Source organism: Rutidosis leptorrhynchoides, chromosome 3 (assembly GCF_046630445.1).
Source record: "Rutidosis leptorrhynchoides isolate AG116_Rl617_1_P2 chromosome 3, CSIRO_AGI_Rlap_v1, whole genome shotgun sequence".
Lineage (NCBI taxonomy): Eukaryota > Viridiplantae > Streptophyta > Magnoliopsida > Asterales > Asteraceae > Rutidosis > Rutidosis leptorrhynchoides.
Window position 1 is genome coordinate 44,090,258 of NC_092335.1, and position 21,984 is coordinate 44,112,241.

The 21,984-nt window shown below is 33.5% G+C and overlaps 1 protein-coding gene across 3 annotated transcripts; it reads right to left on the reverse strand.

The window, feature by feature from the left end:
• Positions 1-9,503: 9,503 nt before the first annotated feature.
• Positions 9,504-17,090, reverse strand: LOC139899624 (putative lysine-specific demethylase JMJ16). Of its 3 annotated transcripts, none has more exons than XM_071882464.1 (12): positions 16,910-17,090; positions 15,207-15,570; positions 15,052-15,117; positions 14,497-14,574; positions 13,901-14,401; positions 13,585-13,806; positions 13,330-13,491; positions 12,429-12,797; positions 11,362-12,289; positions 11,032-11,135; positions 10,752-10,949; positions 9,504-10,172 (listed from the first exon to the last, which is right to left on the reverse strand). In XM_071882464.1, the coding sequence occupies exons 2-12, from the start codon at positions 15,507-15,509 to the stop codon at positions 9,882-9,884; spliced, it is 3,222 nt and encodes a 1,073-aa protein (XP_071738565.1). In that variant the 5' UTR covers positions 15,510-15,570; positions 16,910-17,090; the 3' UTR covers positions 9,504-9,881. The 3 variants fall into 3 exon arrangements, with proteins under 3 accessions (XP_071738565.1, XP_071738564.1, XP_071738566.1); XM_071882463.1 differs by lacking the exon at positions 16,910-17,090 and adding an exon at positions 16,497-16,658; XM_071882465.1 differs by lacking the exon at positions 16,910-17,090 and adding an exon at positions 16,420-16,435.
• Between the last annotated feature and the right edge of the window lie 4,894 nt (positions 17,091-21,984).

Consider the following 21,984-nt stretch of genomic DNA (forward strand, 5'->3'; position numbering starts at 1 on the left):
GGCGAACCTATCCGAAACACCATTTTCTCTCTTATTTCTAGAGTATCTCGTCACGATTACATACTACACCAAATTCTAGATTTTATTTATCCGCTCGTCCGAACCGACAATCACCCCGGTGTAATAGAAGAAGTCAACGAGCTTCGCGCTCGGGTAGTAGCTTTGGAGAATATGGTGCAAAGGTTACAAACACCAGCAGCATAAACAGTACCACCATCAGCAACACCAACAGTACCATCACCACCACCAACAACAACATCCACATCCCACACCGCAACATCACAATCTGTATCTCAAACATCAACGTCATACGCCCTGTAAATATCCAGGAATATCAACAACAACAAACGATGAAGTATTAATTCATAAACTTCATTGAATAGATATCTCTGCGGCAGTTATGTAATCTCCAAAATCTTAGAGATTATTTAATTCTGACCGTAAATCGGATGAGTGAATGGAGATGGTAGAGTAGAAACTTTGATCAAAAATAGTGTACGATTTACAAGCTAGAATTGTTTTACCAACAGCATCAACAGGACCGTAGCATCATCAACACAGTCAGTGCCGTCAGTATCGTCAGAATCAACAGCACCTGTAACATCACAAACTCTGTCAGTTCAAGAATCATTGTGGACATCATTACGAATCAACAACAAATATATTGTATCAACGAGTTATGAAGTATTAACTCATTTCCAATCGAAAGATTTATATGTATATTTTATATGTATAAATTTTTAAACCATAATAAATCTTCCCGTACTAAGCTATTATGTGTGAATCTTAACTACTCAGTTAATTCATATTACAAATATGCAATGATGTACGTCCTTCGTCCGCAACTTAACCATCGTTAATTACAATCTCTGTCTCAATTCAATAAAAATTCAATTCATAATAAATCAAGTGTATTATTCGAATATATGTTTGATTTTACACTTTCATCATCGATGTACTCGAAACTTTTCAAATAACATCATTCGTACCTTGCGAAGTTCACAAGAATTTCACGAAAACCAACAAATAACAAAGTAATGATTCATAATTTCAATATTATTGAAGAAATACTTATGCAATTTATAAAGTTTTAGGGATTACTCAATTCTAGTTCCAACCATAAAACAAATGAGTTTAATTTAATATTAACTCATTAAATCTATATTACATCTAAAGAAAATATACACATATATTTTCATAAAGACTGTAATAAACTTCTTTTTGTACAAAATATTAATTGTGAAATTTTTTTTAACGCGTAGGTAATACCCGAGAGATATATAAATTCACAATTAATATATTACATTTTTCGAAACTGATTCAGCAATCATCAACTATACTCCCTACTTTCACAACAATATCCATTCTTTCATATAAATCAAAACAATCATACTCATTCAAATTCAATTACATATTCTGATTTTGAAATCGCATAATTCAATTCGAAATATAACCAGTATCATCACTCTTAGATTCCTATATCTTTCAAAGCTATACTTTGACTTCAAAACTGTGTTAGAACATCATATGTATTAACGGTTACAATATGTGCTCAAACCCTTCGAAATTCCTGAAGACACTTCAACTAAGGAACAATCGAGATGATGATCCAACCACATGTTACCCACAGTTATACACCTGAAAAAAAACTCTCAAAACCCAAGTCATAGTTCGACACGTATCCGTGTTAGACCCTTTGGCATTTACTAGCTAAAATAACTTTTCAATTCCGTTTCAAAATAGACATTTTTGTCACAGCTCCAGCAAGTCAACTTCGACTTCTCAATCAAAACAGTCTTATTATAACCTCGATAGATACGTTGCCCTTTCGCCAACGTTACCGGGGAATCGTTTATATTCACCACATTAGCAATAAACTTACCAACAACTTCACTGATCTTTGACTTTTCAAAAAAAAAAAAACATTATAATTATCGAAACCCTATCATATACTCATTCGTACCTTATAACAAGAATTGTCATACCAATTATTGAGAATCAGCAATCAGTATTTTGAAACCTCGCAGCATGTCTACATCAACAATTACATATACACACAACGTCTACCTCCAAGACTTACATTCTTTGAATGAGAAATTTCTGAAAAACACCCTAAATTGCGAACCAGTTCTCAAAATTTTGAAAAAATGCTGATGAAGCAGCAAAAACTGTAAACGACCTTAACAGTAAAAAGTTGGATGATAAAGGATAGTATATTGGCAAAGCTCAGAAAAAGAGAAGCTTTGGAACTGGAAAACGGATTGAGCAAAGTATGAAGGAGGCTGTGGACAAATCACAAAGGCTGAACCTGCCTTCAAAGAATCCAAATGATTCAGTACTTGCTGAAGTCATTAACGAATACCTTGCTCCTAACTCTAAATCCCTGCGGACAATATCCTTCATCATCCTCTGATATTAGACATTCAAAGATATCATCGTATCTTTCATTATAAATATCATCCATACTTCTGAAGATATTTTTATAATTATTCTTATCTGAAATCATTTACCTCTTCGCGCTATCTGTATTATATCATAAAAGAAACTATTTTAGTTTCTAAATTCTGAAACATTCGAGTTTAAAATAGGAATATTCTTGAAGAAGTGTTGGGAGCTGAAGCATGAGTTAGTATAATATAATGACACTTGATCAACGTGATTATATTACAGTAATTCATTCTGAGTTTCTAAATGGAACATGATGATTCACAGATCATAACGTCATCATGTGCTATGTTACACGACTCTTGTATTCTCTTTGATCTCTAAATATCAAGAAAATATTTCTTGATGATTCGGCCTTTTCCGAGGTATTCTGGTAATTTGACAAGTCAAGATCGTGCCATTACAATTTCCTTCCTAGAACATTAACAATGTTCATTCAAAATTTATATCTGCGAATTCTGGACCATTACAAGCGGTGCTTAATCGCAAGAAGAAGAAACGAAAGGACAAAGCTCCGAACTAGAAATGGGAGTATAAATCATAGCAAATAGAAGATTGCATTAACTGTGGATGACAATGATTATAGAAGAAGCAAGGACTTTGAAATATAAGGGAAGATATAAAACCCAACAACAACCCAGAAATCACAAACCGTATATATCAATGCATATAGCAATATAAAGACACGGGAGAACTAAAAACACTATAAAACTAAGAGTATAGTAGAAGTAAATAGATTCTTCTGGAGGTAGATGAAAAAGAAGAACGACAGATATGAAAGTGAGGAGTATATCGAGAATCAGCACTGGATGAAGCATATTGATGAATAATTTTAAAGTAAGAATTGAGGGAGAAAGAATAGAAGGTATGAATTAAAAGGAAACGAAGGAGGTGGATTTATAGTGAAATATCCGACAGAAAAATCGAGATGAATCATCGCATTAAATCGAAGAGGATCATAATTTCCTTAATCACCGAAGAATCAAATCCTATATAGATTACAAAGATTTTCTTTAATCCGGAGATCAACCGTGATGACGTCAAAAGATAAGATGAATCCCTATTTTCTCATTTCATTCATTTACGATAACTTCACTCACACGCTTCGAGTAATCAAATTATTTTATCCATGCTTCTTGAACATGATAAAACTCTATAATCGTTATAATAACATTCTCATTGTTAGTCATGACGACCTCTATCAAATTTCGGGGACGAAATTTCTTTAACGGGTAGGTACTGTGACGACCCGGAAATTTCCGACCAAATTTAAACTTTAATCTTTATATTATTCTGATACGATAAGCAAAGTTTGTTAAGTTAAATCTTAAGAATTTTAAACTGTGTTCATACATTCATTATAACCTCGACCAAATTCTGACGATTCACGAACCGTTATATATAAATAGATATGTATATGTATATATATATTATAACTTGAGAATATTAATAAAGTATTAAACGTATAATACTTTACACGAACGTATTTGTTTCAATATGATTTTCGACGAAATTAAAAAAAAAAATATATTAAATGATTGAATTATCAGAAATATTGAATTATAATTACAAGTCTCTGTTGAGAGGTCCACTATGATTTGAGAAAATCTATTCCTCTTAACGATATTCAGAATAATTTGTAAAGCTATTTATAAATAAAAACAAAAAGTGTCATTTACGAAAGTTAGACAAAAGTTCGTGGAGAATTGGTTTTCATAATATTCTATTAATCTATTTTCAAACGTACAAAGACGTTTTCAGTTTAAAAAGAATTTTATTATTAAAATTTATATAACTTTTATAAATATCTAGAATTACTTTTGACAACTCATTACTTAACCAGTATAATAAATATAACGATATTTATATTTTATTTCATTAAATATATATAAAGATTTAAATTAATATTATATATATTTATACGCGTATTATACATACATAATTTTTATACTTTTACTATACTTTAACTTTACCTTTACTTTACTTTTACCTTACTTTAACTTTAATAATTCACTTTAATAATTCATAATTTAATAATTCACTTTAATAATTCATACTTTAATAATTCACTTTAATAATTCATACTTTAATAATTCACTTTAATAATTCACTTTAATAATTCATACTTTAATAATTCACTTTAATAATTCACACTTTAATAATTCATACTTTAATAATTCACTTTAATAATTCAAAAATCTATTATAAATAGAATTCAATAGGTTTCATTATTTCATAGAAACTTGAAAATATATTTTTCTAAACTCTCTCAATCGATTTATATATATATATATATATATATATATATATATATATATATATATATATATATATATATATATTGCTCTGTATTATTTCAAGATATTATTAGTATACATAAAATATTACGACGGAGTGATGTCCGAGTGATTTCAAAATAGTTTTTTTGAATGAGTCGAAGCTAAGAAAATTATGGGTTATAGCTATGGAGGTGATGGGTATGGTTCATGGGTATGCTCGTGAGGTCAATCTAGTGTTTATCATCTCCGTTGCGTCTACGTACTTTCCTGCAATATTGAATCTCAATATTGATACATTCGTGAATCCGAGGCCAACCTTGCACTTGTTAAATGACGTTATATGTATTTTTACTACGAAATACAGTATTGTGAGTTTCATTTGCTCCCTTTTATATATATTTTTGGGACTGAGAATACATGCGCTGTTTTTATAAATGTTTTACGAAATAGGCACAAGTACTAAAACTAATTCTATGTGGGTTTAAACCAGAAATATACCCTTAGCTTGGTAACATTAAACTATTTGTCTATGTACGGTAGGCGCGAATCCTAAAGATAGATCTATTGGGCCTGACAAACCCCATCCTGACTATGGGATGCTTTAGTACTTCGAGGTTATTTTAAACACACCTGATCTGGTGTACTTCAGAGGGTAAAACATGAACGTTAAGGCTTGTTACCGGGTGCCTACAACTTATAGAATACTTTTATACACTTGCGAGTGTACATATATTTATAAACGGAAATCTTGTGGTCTATTAATATAATGAAATGATTGTTATGATAAACCTATGAACTCACCAACCTTTTGGTTGACACTTTAAAGCATGTTTATTCTCAGGTATTAAAGAAATCTTCCGTTGTGCATTAGCTCATTTTAAGGATATTACTTGGAGTCATTCATGGCATATTTTGAAAGACGTTGCATTCGAGTCATTGAGTTCATCAAGATTATTATTAAGCCAATTATAGTTGGATGTATTATGAAATGGTGTGCATGCCGTCAACTTTCGTTGTAAAGAAAGTTTGTCTTTTAAAAACGAATGAAATGTTTGTAAAACGTATCATATAGAGGTCAAATACCTCGCGATGTAATCAACTATTGTGAATCGTTTATAATGTATATGAACGGGTCCTTTCAATGGCACACTTTGCTGTAACTGTTTCGTGTGATTTATATACCAATTTGCTTTTCAAAAAAAAAATAAAAAGAAGAAAAGAAATTTCAAAATTGGGTAATTATAAAAAAAAATATGGGACTAATCAGAGTTTCTGTCACGATGCCGCCAACACACAATTCGCTGGTTATCCTCATCTTACCGGAAACCTAACCGTTTTTCCCTCCATATTCTCAATTTCATCAGAATGTAACATCACAATGCCAGATTACGATTCTTCTCAATTCAATCATTGCGTGCGTGCAATTTACGGTGATAACAATATTGTAACTTTCACATTATTAATTTGGTTTCATTTGAATAGTGTATGTATATGGATATAAATGAATCCGAGAATGCGAGACAATCACAATCGAATGTTGTCGAAAGTAATGAAGGAACAAGTCGTAGATCAAAAGCGTCATGGGGGATATCGACCGCAGTTTACGGTGTGGGATTCGTGGCAAAAAAAGTGATTAGTAATAGAGTGACTGATTCCTTATGGCATTCTAAAAAGGGCGGTTCAAGTGGTCCGAATCAATCTGATGATCAATCGTTGTCGTGTGAATTAAATCCCAAAATAGAGGATCCATCTCGTGACACCATTGATGAGCATACGTGTAATTCACCGGTGAATGCAACTGATGAAGAGGCTCCAAAATCGCCCGTGCCAAGTAAGCGTGTAAACGAGAAAGAAACGAGTAGTTATTTGGTTGATAAAAGTGTTATCGATCGATTGGAAGATTCAGAATCTCCAAATAGTTGTTCTAGTGATACTAGTCAATTAGAAAATACAAAAGCTACAAATAAATCACATGTTAAACAAGTTAATAATCAACATCGTCGGCCTAGCACATCGTCGGGGAGTTTAAAATCTCGAGATACTAGATTTGTTAATCAGCATCGATGGCCTAGCGCGACAGGTTCTAATGTTTTACATAAAAATAATGACGATCATAACAGTGAAGCTAATAAGGTACCTAACCTCGGGAGAAGGTTGAAGACGGTTAAGTCCACGGAATCCCAACCATCTTCCCCAAATAAGTCATATGGGTTAGCCTTAAGAGGTGTTAGTCCGTCACGTACGAGGACTATAACTCCTATGCTTAGAGGGGCCACTGTTGGCCCCTCTACGGGGATCAAGGCTTCCCCTACTATTAGAGGGGCCTGTCTGATCCCGTCCTCAAAATGTATCAAACCTACATACGCAACAAAATGGGTTGACCCGCCCGCTGTGTCCAAGGAAATGGACCCAGAGGTCGAACCTTCCCTTGTCGCAAGAGAGGTCAACTCTTCGTCTTCCCGTAAAGAAGTTAGTCCTATCCCTTCAATCACGGGGTCAAGCTCTACTTCACCTACAAAAAATGACAATTCTACCCCTACCGCCCGATCAATCAGCCCTCAACCTGACATCCGTACTCCGATAAGTCCATCTAGTCCAAGTCAACTGGACCGTTCTCCGAACAAAGAGATCGATTATGTACCATCAAGGGATGTTAGTCCTACTCCTTCAAGAGATGTAAATCATTCGGTTAGCCCTACTCATGCTAAAGGGGTTGGTCATCGTGCCATAGACACCAATCCTAACCAAGTTAAACACACTGCTCGAAGACATTTCTTCAATTCGCATATATTTTCTATTTTCAGCAAAATGACAGATGCTAAAAAAGAAAAGAATGTTTCCAATCTTAAAGACGACGCTCAACATCTTGAACTACTTTACAATATACAAGTACAATGGCAATTTGCTAATGCGAGTTTAGAAGCCGCATTGGATGTTCAAAGGGCTACTGCTGAGGTTTGGATTCAAACATCTGTTACATACTTCTTATACTATATAATTAATTAAACTTCGATGCACACGTCATCTTGATTTTTAAATTTCGTACTGCAGCTATCTTTACATGATGTGTGGAGAACTGTTTTACAACTGCGGGATTCTATCGCTGCGAAGAAAATTGAACTCGACTTGTTGATACTCCAACTAAAGCTCTATAATATTTTATACAAACAAGTAATGCATTTTTTTTGTTAGTTGACCTGTCTTGTATTGAGTTTTACTTTGTTCATCATATAATATTTATTTGTGCACCTTGCGTGACAGATGGCGTATATGGATGAGTGGGCGCTAATTCAAAGCGAGTACGAATCTGCTTTATTTGTAACGACTAATGATCTACAGGCAAGATGTGTTTCAGTTCCTATTACCGACGGGGTAAAGGTATGTCCTTTTCGGAAAATACTGTTCATACTTAGATCACTTTGCATATTTTGTTATCTTCATTTTAAAAAACACAGGCGGATATTAGAGATCTGAAGTTGGTTCTTTTCTCCATCGGTCAAGTGCTACAGGCAACTGTATCCTGTATACATTCAACAGAGTCAAAGGTTAGTGAGTAATGAGTTGACTGATTCATATACATTTAAATGAAAGTTTATCAATTTATTTTTGCTATTGAATCAAATGATAATGATGCATGATGAAGAGTGTATTTGACTATGTATCCAGTTCGTAGATGTGTTTATTAGAGGTAGCTAGATGAGTGGGTCAGGCGGGTTGAGATACAGGTTAAAGGGGTTTGGGTTGAAATGCATCATATCTTGTTGGCGATTGAAATAGGGGTCGAGTTTGTAGACGCTAATAGGGATCTTAGATCAAACGTATAATCGATTTAGAGGCGGAAAACACTAGACAAAGCTTTAATCGAATAAACACGGACTTTCTGGATCGTAGAATCAAACCTACAAGAGATTAAAACGACACCTAGAGTTGTTATTCGTGTTGGGTGTGTTTGGGACCGATTAGAGATGATAACACGCAACTAGGGTATGTGTAGGTTGTGTAACATAACAATGTAATTCGTAACCTATATTCATAGTATCTGCAGAGACAATCAATCGGCAGACTTGTCTGTCGGTCGACTGTAGACAGTTTGTCAACTTAACTTACACCAGCTCACTCAGTCTACTGAAAGAATCTCCTGTCGATCGACAGACTCTGTCTGTCTGTCGACAGTGAATCAGTTTAAGTATTGGTTAAACAGTAAACGACACAAACAAATGTCCAATAGTCATTAAGCGGTTACAATATTATTCGATAACAAATGACTGAATAGAACTAGGGATTTACAATAATGCACTAACAGAGTTTTTTAGTCAATTTTTCATTCTTTGTTTGTGTTGTTTCAGTTGGACAGAACACATACCACGGCTGGTGAAGTTGCGCATTTAGCATTACATGAAAGAGCTCTTCTTGATGAATGTGAAATATTTTTGGCTTCTATAGCTCCTTTACAGGTAGGGACAACATTCAATACTCAGTTGAAATATGTTATGTCAAATCGATTTAGCATCACATCTAAACGTCGATTTTTGCTCTTGTTTCACAGATAGAGGAATGCAGTCTTAGGAGCTATTTGATGCAGTTAAACCGAACTAGCATGAGCGAATAACCAGTTACTTTAGGAGTTAAATGACTCGCTACGCGTGTGCCAGTAGTTAGCTTGTATCACTTTATGTACATTACTAGTTTTTCCGCACTACATTGTTTGAAAATTTGTAATCAACCATATACAAAGTCTTTGTAGAGATAGCAAAACTGTTGTGTAATGTGTAATAACAACATTTACAAAACATAGGAGATGATACAACAATGAAGAATGAAATTTAAAGGTACCACAAGAAAAATGTTGCTACAAACCTTAACAATGAGTTATGGTTTCCTTTACTAATGAAATTTGAAATGAATATGACATATTAGATAAGAAAAAAAACCAAAAAAAAAAAAAAGGAAAGACAAAGATTCGGGCAACGAATTTTCCAGTTTCTCTCTACTTTAAACTCCTATAATCCAAAAAAACACCTACAGCCAAGAACAAGCTAGTTATTAGGTAACCTAAAAAAGGCAAAACTGTAATAGTTGATGTCCTATTAACTAAAAAGAGATCAAAGGGATTTACAGAGTAAAAACAAGATTTTTTTTATTTTTTTGTTATTATCGTCATCTGGGGCGTTTAATTATTTCTTCATTGACAAGTTTGGTCACCCCAGATTGATTACTAGTTGACCCATCTTTACTCAAAGCACTCAAAAATGTGTGTAACTCTTCCAAATTTGCCTTTTTTAAGAAACCCGAGATAACATTTTCATCATCCGCCGTCAAACCATCGTCTTTGGTTACATCTGGCTCCTGAATCTTAACCAAAGAGGAGTTATCATTGGACTGAGAGTGAAAAGGTTGTGATTCCCAGTACTCAACGCTTAGCCGATTCCTATCCATTGACTGAATACCCTACAAAACAAAACGACATCATAACAACTACTTGTTAAAGATGTTGTGCATATATCAATTACCACATATAATTATTATTGGTTACAATAAACTGTGCAAGAAACATGTATGGACCAAAGATGAACAATGACCAGTTAACCAATTACTTTTATTATGCTACTTATATTATTCAATTGGCCAACAATATCTTCGTTGCGGGATAAAGGAATTAAAAAGGAAGGGAAAAAAGAAGTAAAAGAAGGTTATATAAAAATAACTTCATTGCTGGAAGTCATCAAATAACCAGATCTTGCAAACATTAACGGTAGGTTGATATAACATAAAAAAACGCTTAACGCTTGGTTAACTAAACGTATAAAAATAAGGAAGCAAAAAGAGTCGTTAAAAAAAGGAAACGAAATAAAGGGAAAAAACTCGTTTAAAAAAGTAACAAATTTTGTTTTTAGAAAAATGGTTTACGAAAATACCCTCGAAGTTGGGGGTATTTACCGTAGTGCCACTATGGTATTTACCATAATGCTACTATGAACAGTAAATGGGATTTAGCATTACGGTTAATAATAAACTGTGCAAGTTTACCTGCAAGATGGAAGGTGAAGAAAAGCCGAACATTTCCATGCCGTCGAGACTCCCGGGAGGCTGCAAAGGAGGAAGATTTAATATTTTTAACTTATGTTGCTTCGATATCTCGCTGTTAACTCTCTCCCTAATCATTTCCCAACATTTTGTCGCAGACAAATGAACAAATACTTCGCTTGGATTGTTCTCCAATGACACCTGTACATCAAAGGATACCAAATATGTTGACGTACAACCTTTGATGCATATAGAACAAGCAGAGGATTTCATTTTTAATTACCATAAATAGAGGTCTATTTTTTCCCGCATCAAGAATTTCTGAAACGTAGTAGCACATATCCTTAGGATCTAACAGATTTATATACTTAACCCGACTCCTGAAACCTGCAAAACAACAAGATATCCAATATTACATTCTTCTGGAGTTACAAGAATAACTGCTGAAGGTACAAGTATTATGCTGGCAATGTTGACCCGGTTATGAGTAAGTGTGTTGATATGGGTTATACATATCCCCCATGATGCAAACATGTCAACTGGAATCAGTTTGACCTGTTACCCAACTCATTCGACCCACCCAATTTACCACCTCTAGTGTGATGTAATGTACCTTTAGGGTAAATGGCATGGCTATCACACCAAAACTTTCCTGATTGGACCACACCATATTCCAGCGGCTCAACATTACAATTTATCCTTCGAACAACCTTTGCAATTCGAGGACCTTTTTGACCTTTCTGTCTATTGCTTCGGTCCGGCTTGGCTTTGGTTCCAGACGAATTTCCCGCCGCGTTTGCGTTTGGTGTGTTGGCATATAATCCAAGAATTACAACATTTTCCTCAACTTTCGGAATTTGCTGCAGCACCCCACCACCATTTTCCACATTAACATTACCAGACCCGTTTAAGGTTTTAAGATCCTGTTGTGATTTGTTGTCAGAAAGGTTTTCCGGGTGGTACTCGAGCGCCTCGTTTTTCACTTGACTAGTCGGTGCTGACGTGTCATCACCCTCATCGTCACTAAGCATTATAACATCTTTATCACGTGATGTCGATGATTCCTTAATATATTTTGAACCCGTCTTACTAATTTCCTTCGGTTTCAAAAACTCTTGTAGCTTTTGTTCTTTTAGTGACGAAAGCGATTGTACCGAACTCGTGCCGCCTTTGGAAGAAACCGATTGTTTATCTTTAGAAACGTAAGACGATAGAGCGAGTCCAAGATCAAGTTTTGCCCATCTGTAAATGGCGCTCAATTTTCCTTCCAATGCTTCAACCAAAATAGTTAAATCTTTGATGTCATAACGTAAAAGGAAAAACTTCGCACCCCACGCGCAAGAACAAAACTGTTTCGCGTGATTTAAGCAAGAATATTTATCGGGCGAACAATGGTGGCAACCCGCAGCTGAGAGATGCAAGTCGAAAAAGCAAATGCTGCATTCTCTCTCGCTCGTGGCATCAAACGTTGCATCCATCTTTAACGCCTGCGATGTGTTGCATAGAAAGTCCCTCCTCACACGCTCAACTTCCACACGCGCCTACCCAAAAAAATAAAAATAAAATGTTAAAAATGTCATATTCATACTATTGGTAGGTCGACCAAATCATACAAAATTTTATTAATAAAAGATTATTATATTATGTGACAAACAAAATAAAAAAATATTAAATAATTACCTTAAGTGTTTGAGACAGGATCCCATCCTTTCCACAAACATCTTTCCATCGTAAGTTATCCGGTGTGTTTTTTCTGAGTAAATTAAGCTCCCAATGAGCTTTTACGGCATCTCGTGCGGCTCCAAGCAGCAATTTATCGTGAGAAATTGAAGTTCTTCGGGCCTGTTCACGATACAGCTCGATGGCATTATGACCATGAGGTAACCAATCAACCGGCGCCACATTCACAGCCTCTGCACAGTTGAACCCGCAGTTGAATCCCGAATGATAAGCTCGAGGAAACGTCAGAATAAATTCTCCCGGATTCTGAACGCAACGAAAAACCGGGACCCCTTCCGATTTCAATATTGATGGAGAAAGTTGCGTCACCTGAAATATATATTATTTACAATGAGAACATCTTATATAATTACGAGTATACATGGCAAACGGTCAGGATGGGTTGGGTTGCTTTGGGTAACTGGTCAAAATGGTTTAAGGTTGAAATGGGTAACGGGTCAAAACAGGTAAAATGTTTAAACGGGTCATATACTTTCACATTGATTATTTATACTTATTATATTATTTTAGTTATTATTATTTATTTTATTTATATATGAAATATTTTCATATATATTTGGCGGATAAAACTTGTTATGCTCGACCCATTTGACCCATTCACAAGACCCATTAGACATATCCCTATTTATTGAGCTTTGGGTATTGAGACCCATTAGACTTGTTCCTTTTATATTTTGTATAGGACCCAATAGGTCGGAGGGAAACTCATTGAACCTTTTTTTAAGTTTTGATTTACATTGCTACGCCTAATTTTTCTGAAGACCCAATTGACCCAAATTTGAAAATATGGGTCTCAATTGCCATGTATTCACGAGTCGCAAAATTAAAACACGAATCTCACCAGTTTGTGAAGCAAATCGGGTTGTTCCGCAAAAAGATCGGGCAAATGTTTTCTCATAGCTGCCTCCAACTTTAAGGCGTCTTTACCCGGTACACCGTACCACATCTTCGAGGCACCAAAATGCATGTAATTCATCGAATATAAATGATGGTCTTCAACATGCTGATCTCAAAGATAATATTTTTTTTATATTATTATATCATCCAATGAAGGCGTTAAAAAAAGTATATCAAAAATAAATCGATATACACTCACCCAACAAAACGATGAAAAGCACATTCCAACGTACAACCAAGGGACCAAAACACCGGATATATCACTACTCTCGTACGAGAGTAACGACCCGGGAAGCCTCGGGAAATTATTCAAGTTCCAACCGGACGAAACATACTTTTCATCTGACCCCGACACCTGGCACGTCTTTTTCGGAAACCCGCTACCAAAACTACCAGTTTCCAAGTCAGCACCATAAAGCACCTACATGTTCACAAAACAAAACAATATTAACCGTCACTATTATTTTACAAAACCGATCGACGGCTGTTACAAACTTACTATGTAAGCAATATACCTCGATCTCGTCAGTAGGTCGTTCAACCATACGCCAATATTCCCCTTCTATAAGTTCTAAAGACGGTTCACTATGATCTTGAATACATGAGTTGTCACATGCATCGGTAGCCATTTCGTTGCTTCTAAAATACTGAGTCTTGAAATCGTCCGCATACTTTTGGAAGTCTTTGAGCGTGAACCGTGGACCCGGTTCGAACCCAAAACACGGTTCCGGAACCATCGGGTCAACAGAAGCTGCAGTATCTGACCCTGGTTTCATGATTCTTCTCTTTTTCCTTTTTTTATGGCTACTAGCTCGCAACATTTGGCTTAACGAATCACGGTTTTGAAGTTTGTCAACACGTTGGATACGAGTCGCAAATGTCGAACTTTCCCAAACGGTTTTCTCCTTAAGAGGACATGGCGGTTTCCATGATGAAGGTGGTACGATACGACAAATTCCAAATGCTTCGGCTTTTTCACGTATACTTGAAATGTACTTCAACGTATCTTCAAATTCCTGAAAACCAATTAAATTAGTTCACAAATTTAATCAACTCGATATTCATTCATTATGCACCTGCACTAGAGATAAAACTAGAGAAAATCGTATACCTCTTCAGTTGGATAAAATACAGGAGCATCAATGAGATCCGGCTTCCGAGCTTCTTTCGGAGACCATTTTGCAAGGACCTGAAAAGCAAAAAAAAAAAAAATTTGCCCAACCATTAGGCTGCGTTTGCTTGCCTCTTAATTGAATGGTTTAGCACTGAATTCTGAATCGTTTGTTTCTGACATCTAAATGACAGGTGATGCTAAATCATTCAGCAATCTCTGCTTAAACCATGCAGATTAACCATTAAACACATTAAAATTCCTTTGATATCCTCCTCAAATCTTATTAACAAGACTTATCAAACAATTATATTCTATATCTATTATTTATTAATTTAAGAGGTTAATACATTGATTTTACATCATTCATATCATTCAAAGAGTTAATTATCAAACACGTTTTTGTCGTTCAAAACCAAATTCGATCAGACCCTTGAATGAATCAGATTTTGAACTATTCAGCACTTAATCATATCATTCTGTTTTATCAAACGCGCCCTTAATAACTGTAACTACTCATACTTCATACATACAAATTTCATAACATTGTACAACCTTTTGGCAGTTGCTACACTCTTCACATCCACGAATAACCCCCTTCGAGATCCGAGCACATCGACCCTGTATCAGTACCCATAAGTCAACCAATATTAAGTCAACCAATATTTATACAGAAACTATGAGTACAAATCTTTAGAATAAAACAGTACCTGTTCATGTTCACATTCAGACTCGTCTCCTGAACTACTATCAACTCGGTTATAGTTAATCCAAGGTCTACTCGTAATAGACAGCTTAATTTTTTCTTCGTCACTCGGTTCGACCACTGGTTCTTTCTTGACCAGCTGTTGTTCGACCACTGGTTCTTTTTTCATCAGCTGTGGTTCACATGCAACTTTGTTATCTTCTACCTTTTGCAGAGGAAAGGCTAATGACTCGAACCCAGGTGGAATTAATGGAATATCCATGGTCTCGTCTTTTACGTGATGCCTGATGAGTTCTGTCCCCATCATTAAAACACTTCACAAAAGAATTGTGTTCAAGATTTTTATAGTATTCTGAAAAAATTGATTCCTGAAAAGAAAAACACAACATGATTATTAAAAAGATCTCAAAAGATGATTTATCATGCCAACTGTTAACTATTCAAAATTCCCATAATGCACTTTTAACATCTTTTGCTATTTCCTGGTTCAAGATACTGATAGATTGTATATTTGGTACAAAATAACTTTGTAAACACAAACAAACTTTATATATCATGATCAGTGTCACAATTAAACATCATCAGATCAAGGAATCATTATGAGCAATTAGTAACAACAGATTGCATCGTTTTAGGTCTAGCGACAACAGATCGGATCGACGGCATGCATGCATGTTGGTGCAACTTACAACAAACTAAAGGATCAAGATACAGATAATTCATTACCCCAAAATAATAGGAAAATGGTCTTCGGCCAGGCGCGGCGCGGCTCGATCCTGGAGTTTGAAGATAGTTTTAAAACATCAATTGATATTAAAGAACAAAAAAAGTAAATCAAAATCTGATAAACAAAATCATCAATCAATTTAAGGGGTTTAATAAATTGAGAAAAATACATAACATGATAGATCTGATCTAACCTGGCCTAACCCAGATTCCCAATTTTATCCAGAAGAATATAAATCAATCAATTCAGGGTTACAGGAACAATAAGTAACATAAACAATATAAAAGCAGTACCAACTTAAAAGCCACTTTAAAAATAAAATATAACCTTGACCTGGTCAAAATCCCTAAAATTTGCAAGATAAAAGTGGATCAAGAAAGAGGGGAAAACCCCAGTAAACACAAATAAGATAAAAATTATTGCATAAAAACTAAGAACCATAAATTTATAAAAGATATAGATTAGATGCAAATAATAATAAAACACTAACCCTAGATGATATCCATAAGACCACCAGTTTATATTTTTATAATACAAAACTATACTATACTATATGGTTTTTAATACCTGGGTTAGATTTAACTAGACACAATTGTTGGATGATATCAAGAACATCATCTCATATGGTATAAAAAAATCTATGGTGGGTTCTTGTCTGGATATTTAATTTTTGTTCATGGAAATTCAAAGAAGTAAATAATAATTTTACATAAGGTCAGGTCCAACCAATATAAAGTTGTATAGGGAAAACATTAATTAAATTTAGATCTTTAATTTAATCACAGGTTTATTATTATTATTATTATTATTGTGTTAGGAGTATAATAGAAGTAGGGAGGACCATGGATTGTTTGTTGATTCAAGAAAAGTCATTGGGTGAGGCAAGAAATTGGGTAGAGATTAAATTGAATGTTTTATTTATTTATTTATTATTTTAAATTATTAAATAAATCTTATTATTTGGAAAGTATTTGGGTTACCTTGTATTTTGTGATTATGAACACCAAGTGAATTTGTTGCGTGAAGGGAATTGGATCTGTTTTTTTTTTCCGTTTGTGACGGATAAAAGAAAAGATTGGGCAAATAGCAAAATTCTTTAAAAAAAAAAAGAAAAAAATAATCTGGTGGAATTGGACGGTAAAGATGGAGACACAATCCCCGGATGCTTTTTGAGAACCTAAAATTATGTGGCCTTGTGCAAATATCAATACCATGGGCAATTGTAAGGTTTTAGAGATATTATCAAAATAATTTTTTAATTGGTGTATAAAGTATTATGGAATTAACATAACCATCTCATTTAAGGAAGCCAACCCGTTTTCATTCGTAAGCAATAAAGACTATGGTAAGTGGGCCTTCAGCGGTCGATAGAAATATAAGTGTAAGATATTTTTATTTTTTTCATTTTATATTATCACCATACCCCACGAGAGCGGGATTGAGTATCGTTGTTGTTGTTTGTAAAAGGAGAACAAATTTGTAAAAATAATTTAAGGAATTTATTTAATAAGATCATCACAATCACAGTCCTAAAAGTGGTCGTTAACACGCTTAAATTATTTCACAGCTTGACAATCTCCATTTTTAACATAATAAACTAGTGAAAGGACCCGTGGAACCACGGGTTTGTTTAAACGAAGCAGTTTAATGATATGTTTTTGATATTAAGTGAATATAAATGCTAAAATTATTTAGTTTAGATTACGTTGACACAATCACATATACAAATAGCATTAGCCTTAGAATGAAAATGCAAATGGTAAAACAGAATAAAGTAAGAATATATATTAAAGTGAAAAAAACTATAAATATGTTCATAAAATCACTTAAATATGTTGAATAAATAGTAGTAGTAACCACTTTGAAATGCAAATAAATAGATAAGTGAAAACAACTTTTTCGTATGTAGATGCTTGGAAATAAATGCAATAATCTATAATATCTGTAATATTCTAAAAAAAAACCTTTCCTGATTAATTAAAATAATAGTTGGTTTTATCAATCAAGTTATGAACTTATGGTTAAATGGGTCCAGATTGCCATAAAACCAATATAAACACATTATTTTTTTTGTAAAACTTGAGAACGCAAAGTTATCTACAATTGTATTTGATAACACAATTAAATAAAACAACAAATGGGTCCAGAATGCCAACATTAACATAATAACATTAATTGGTAATGAACATATTATGAGTCAACTTCAGAACGCAAATGGGTCCAGAATGCCAACTAATTTAGTGACTTTAGTGGTCATAGCAAATTTCTCTGAATTAAACTCTAAAGTTACTAACCAAATTATCAAAATATTCATTGACATGCATAAAACAAATGCAAAATGGTAATGAACATATTATGAATCAACATAATAACGATTGGAAACTACTTATCAATATTTGATGTTTATATCTATATCAAATTTTACAGCAACATGCCCCCACACACATAAATGGTAATTTGCATAAGATGTACACAACCTTCATTTGATCACCTATTTTTGACACCTATTAAGTTTCAAGAATGATGAAACTGGAACACAAACATTTATAGATGCAGCAACATCATTAGCATATTCATACAATGTTTAGCCATTAACTTTTTTGAATTATCCAGCCGATGACCCATTATATCTGACTGATGTAGTTATAATTATAATCATAATCACAATATAAATTTAATGCACTTTCCAACCTTCTTTCCTGAATAGAGGCAAATGGCTATAGAAGCCTCCAATTTCTAAAGTATAAGTACCAGAGGCGAATTTACATATAAGCATGTGGGGTCCTTTGACCCCACTAATTTTTAAATTTTTTATATAAATTACTACTACAATTTTTTAGGACACTACTAAATTTTGAGAAAGGACCCCATATGTTTTTAAAATCAATGAGTTTTATTAAGTAAACAACCATATTTTGGACAAAAATTTTACAAAGTACCACTGAAATTGTATAGGACCCCATTGAGTTTCGATCTTAGATTCGCAACTGATAAGTACCCATTGAGATGACTAATAACAAAAGGAGAAATGGGCTTGATTTTCGAAAGTCCAAATTTTCTTTGACGAATTACATAGACGTGATAGTGTAAATCACATTGAAGGAACAATGAAGAAAGATTCAAGTTGTCAAAACAAAGAAGAAAACATGAAAACATATTAACCACATCGAATATAGCTTAAAATATATATATTTTAGCCTTATTATTTATCCATGAACGTATTGCAAGTACACAAGTGCAAGTAGATATTTGAACACCATACTTTTTATAAAGTTTACTAACCTTCTTCAATGAACAAATTCATATAGGTCATTTCATCGAACACCTTGTGTGCATCAACAAAAATACCTACAAAACCATATAAATGTGCATCAAAGTCATAACAATTACTAAATTTTTCATCCAAAAGATTAAGAGTTCACTCAAAACGTAACTTTTTTTAAAAGCTCATATAGAAATCATTCTTAATTGTTTGTATTCTATCAAAATTCTTATTAACAATTACAATAGATTAAGAAACCGATAGAAAACAAAACATTGAAAAACAATTTTGAATAACAACTATATTAGATTGTCGATCATTGATTATCATTTAAACAAACAGAGATTTATTTTATTTATTTGATATCATATAATAAAACTAATATCCAGGCAATGGAATAGATTAGAAGAAACTTGATATTCACAAGGATTTGCAAGAGATAGAAGACAGAATAATGTTGTTTGTGAAGAAGATTGGTAGTCAATATAAACTTCGGAATGTATATTGTATAAGAAATTTATTATCATCCCAACAAAATTGAGTTAATATATGATTAGGCCAATTTTTTTTATTAAATTTTTTATTTTTTAATAATGACATCATCATGTATATGTTAGATTTTTTTCTTTTTATTTTTGAATTTTTCTTAAGCTTTGATAAATTTTAATTATTACATCATCATTTTAGAGATTTAATAGAAACTATAGATAGATAATCGCTACATAAAATGATTTAATTCTTATTAACGATGGCTCTTAAAATATCATAATTTTAGTCATTCGATTCTCGATCTCCATACTTACCTGATTTTTGTGAGGTTTAATTGAAAAAAGATAGTTATTTATTTTACTTTTAATATTGCATTGTGTTTTCTTATTTACTTGTTAGATTTGAAGTTTTTGAAAAAATGTATAAAAGTTTTGATTGATGTTAACTATAAGCTATCTAGTAATTCAAAAGACGAAACTACCCTTTAGTAATAAAATAATCAAGTGAATAGTAAAATTATAGTTTCTGTTGATATATATAATGAAAGGTTTGATGGTTATAAATTTGGGTTTGTACATTTTGATTTGAATTTGATAAACAAGTATGAAATAAAAGAAGTTAGGGTATGTGACTTTTGAGAATGATGAAGAAGAGAAATGATAAATGAATGAAAATATCCTCGTGTATCATGTCCATGTCATGACTTAAAAGGGTTTTATTAATGATTGTTAGTGAGAGGAATCAATCGCAGAGCATGATACTTAGATAACCAACCAAGTCAAATAACATTAACATAACATGTGAAACTTGAGACAGATTTTAGATTGTTAGAGACTAATCGCGTATGAAATCCTTTTGTGGAGTCATGGATGGAGTGCGTCTTCGGGAACAAAAAATCGGGTGCACATTATCTTTGCAGCGACAACTTGGATGTTATGGAGGTACTGAAACGATGTCCTTTTTGCATCGAAGAATTTGAAGTAGCAAGACTTGTTCGATTTAATTAGATTGTATTCGTTTAGTTGGATATCTGGTAAAGGGGGAAAAAATATTTATTGAAAAGATTGGCTTGTAAAGCCGTTGTTGTAAAGACCCGTCCTAATCCATCCGGACGAATTCCATATCGATTATAAACGATTCACAACAGTTGATTACATCGCGAGGTACTTGACCTCTATATGATACATTTTACAAGCATTGCATTCGTTTTTGAAAAGACAATCTTTCATTACATCGAAAGTTGACGGCATGCATACCATTTATTAATATATCCAGGGGCGGACCTATGAAGGGTCAGGGTGGGTCGGCCGCCCCCAGTGGATTTGCAATTTTTAGTGTATATTTTTTCGATTTTTCGATTTTGCCCCCGGTGAAATTTTTTTTTGCCCCAAAACCTTCGTATTTTGCCAAAAAAATCTCTAAATTTTGCTCAAAAAACTCTATTTTTTGCCCCAAAACCTCCATATTTTGACAAAAAAAATCTCTACGTTTTAGAAAAAAAATTCGCCCCCGGTGAAAAAATTTCCTGGATCCGCCACTGAATATATCTAACTATAATTGACTCAATAATAATCTTGAGGAACTCAATGACTAGAATGCAACGTCTTTTGAAATATGTCATGAATGACTCTAAGTAATATCTTTAAAATGAGCAATTGCACAGCGGAAGACTTCTTTCATACCTGAGAATAAACATGCTTTAAAGTGTCAACCAAAAGGTTGGTGAGTTCATTAGTTTATCATAAATAATCATTTCATAATTTTAATAGACCACAAGATTTCATATTTCTATTTCTCATAAACATACGTCCCATGCATAGAGACAAAATAATCATTCATATGGATTGAACACCTGGTAACCGACATTAACAAGATGCATATAAGAATATCCCCTATCATTCCGGGAAATCCTTCGGACATGATAAAAACAACATCGAAGTACTAAAGCATCCGGTACTTTGGATGGAGTTTGTTAGGCCCAATAGATCTATCTTTAGGATTCGCGTCAATTAGGGTGTATGTTCCCCAATTCTTAGATTACCAGACTTAATAAAAAGGGGCATATTCGATTTCGATAATTCAACCATATAATGTAGTTTCGATTACTTGTGTCTATTTCGTAAAACATTTATAAAAATTGCGCATGTATTCTCAGCCCAAAAATATAAAGGGTAAAAAGGCAAATGAAACTCACCTAATGTATTTTGTAGTAAAAATACATATAACGATATTGAATAAATGCAAGGCTGGCCTCAGATTCACGAACCTATATCATGTATATATTTATTAAAATATATAATCGTA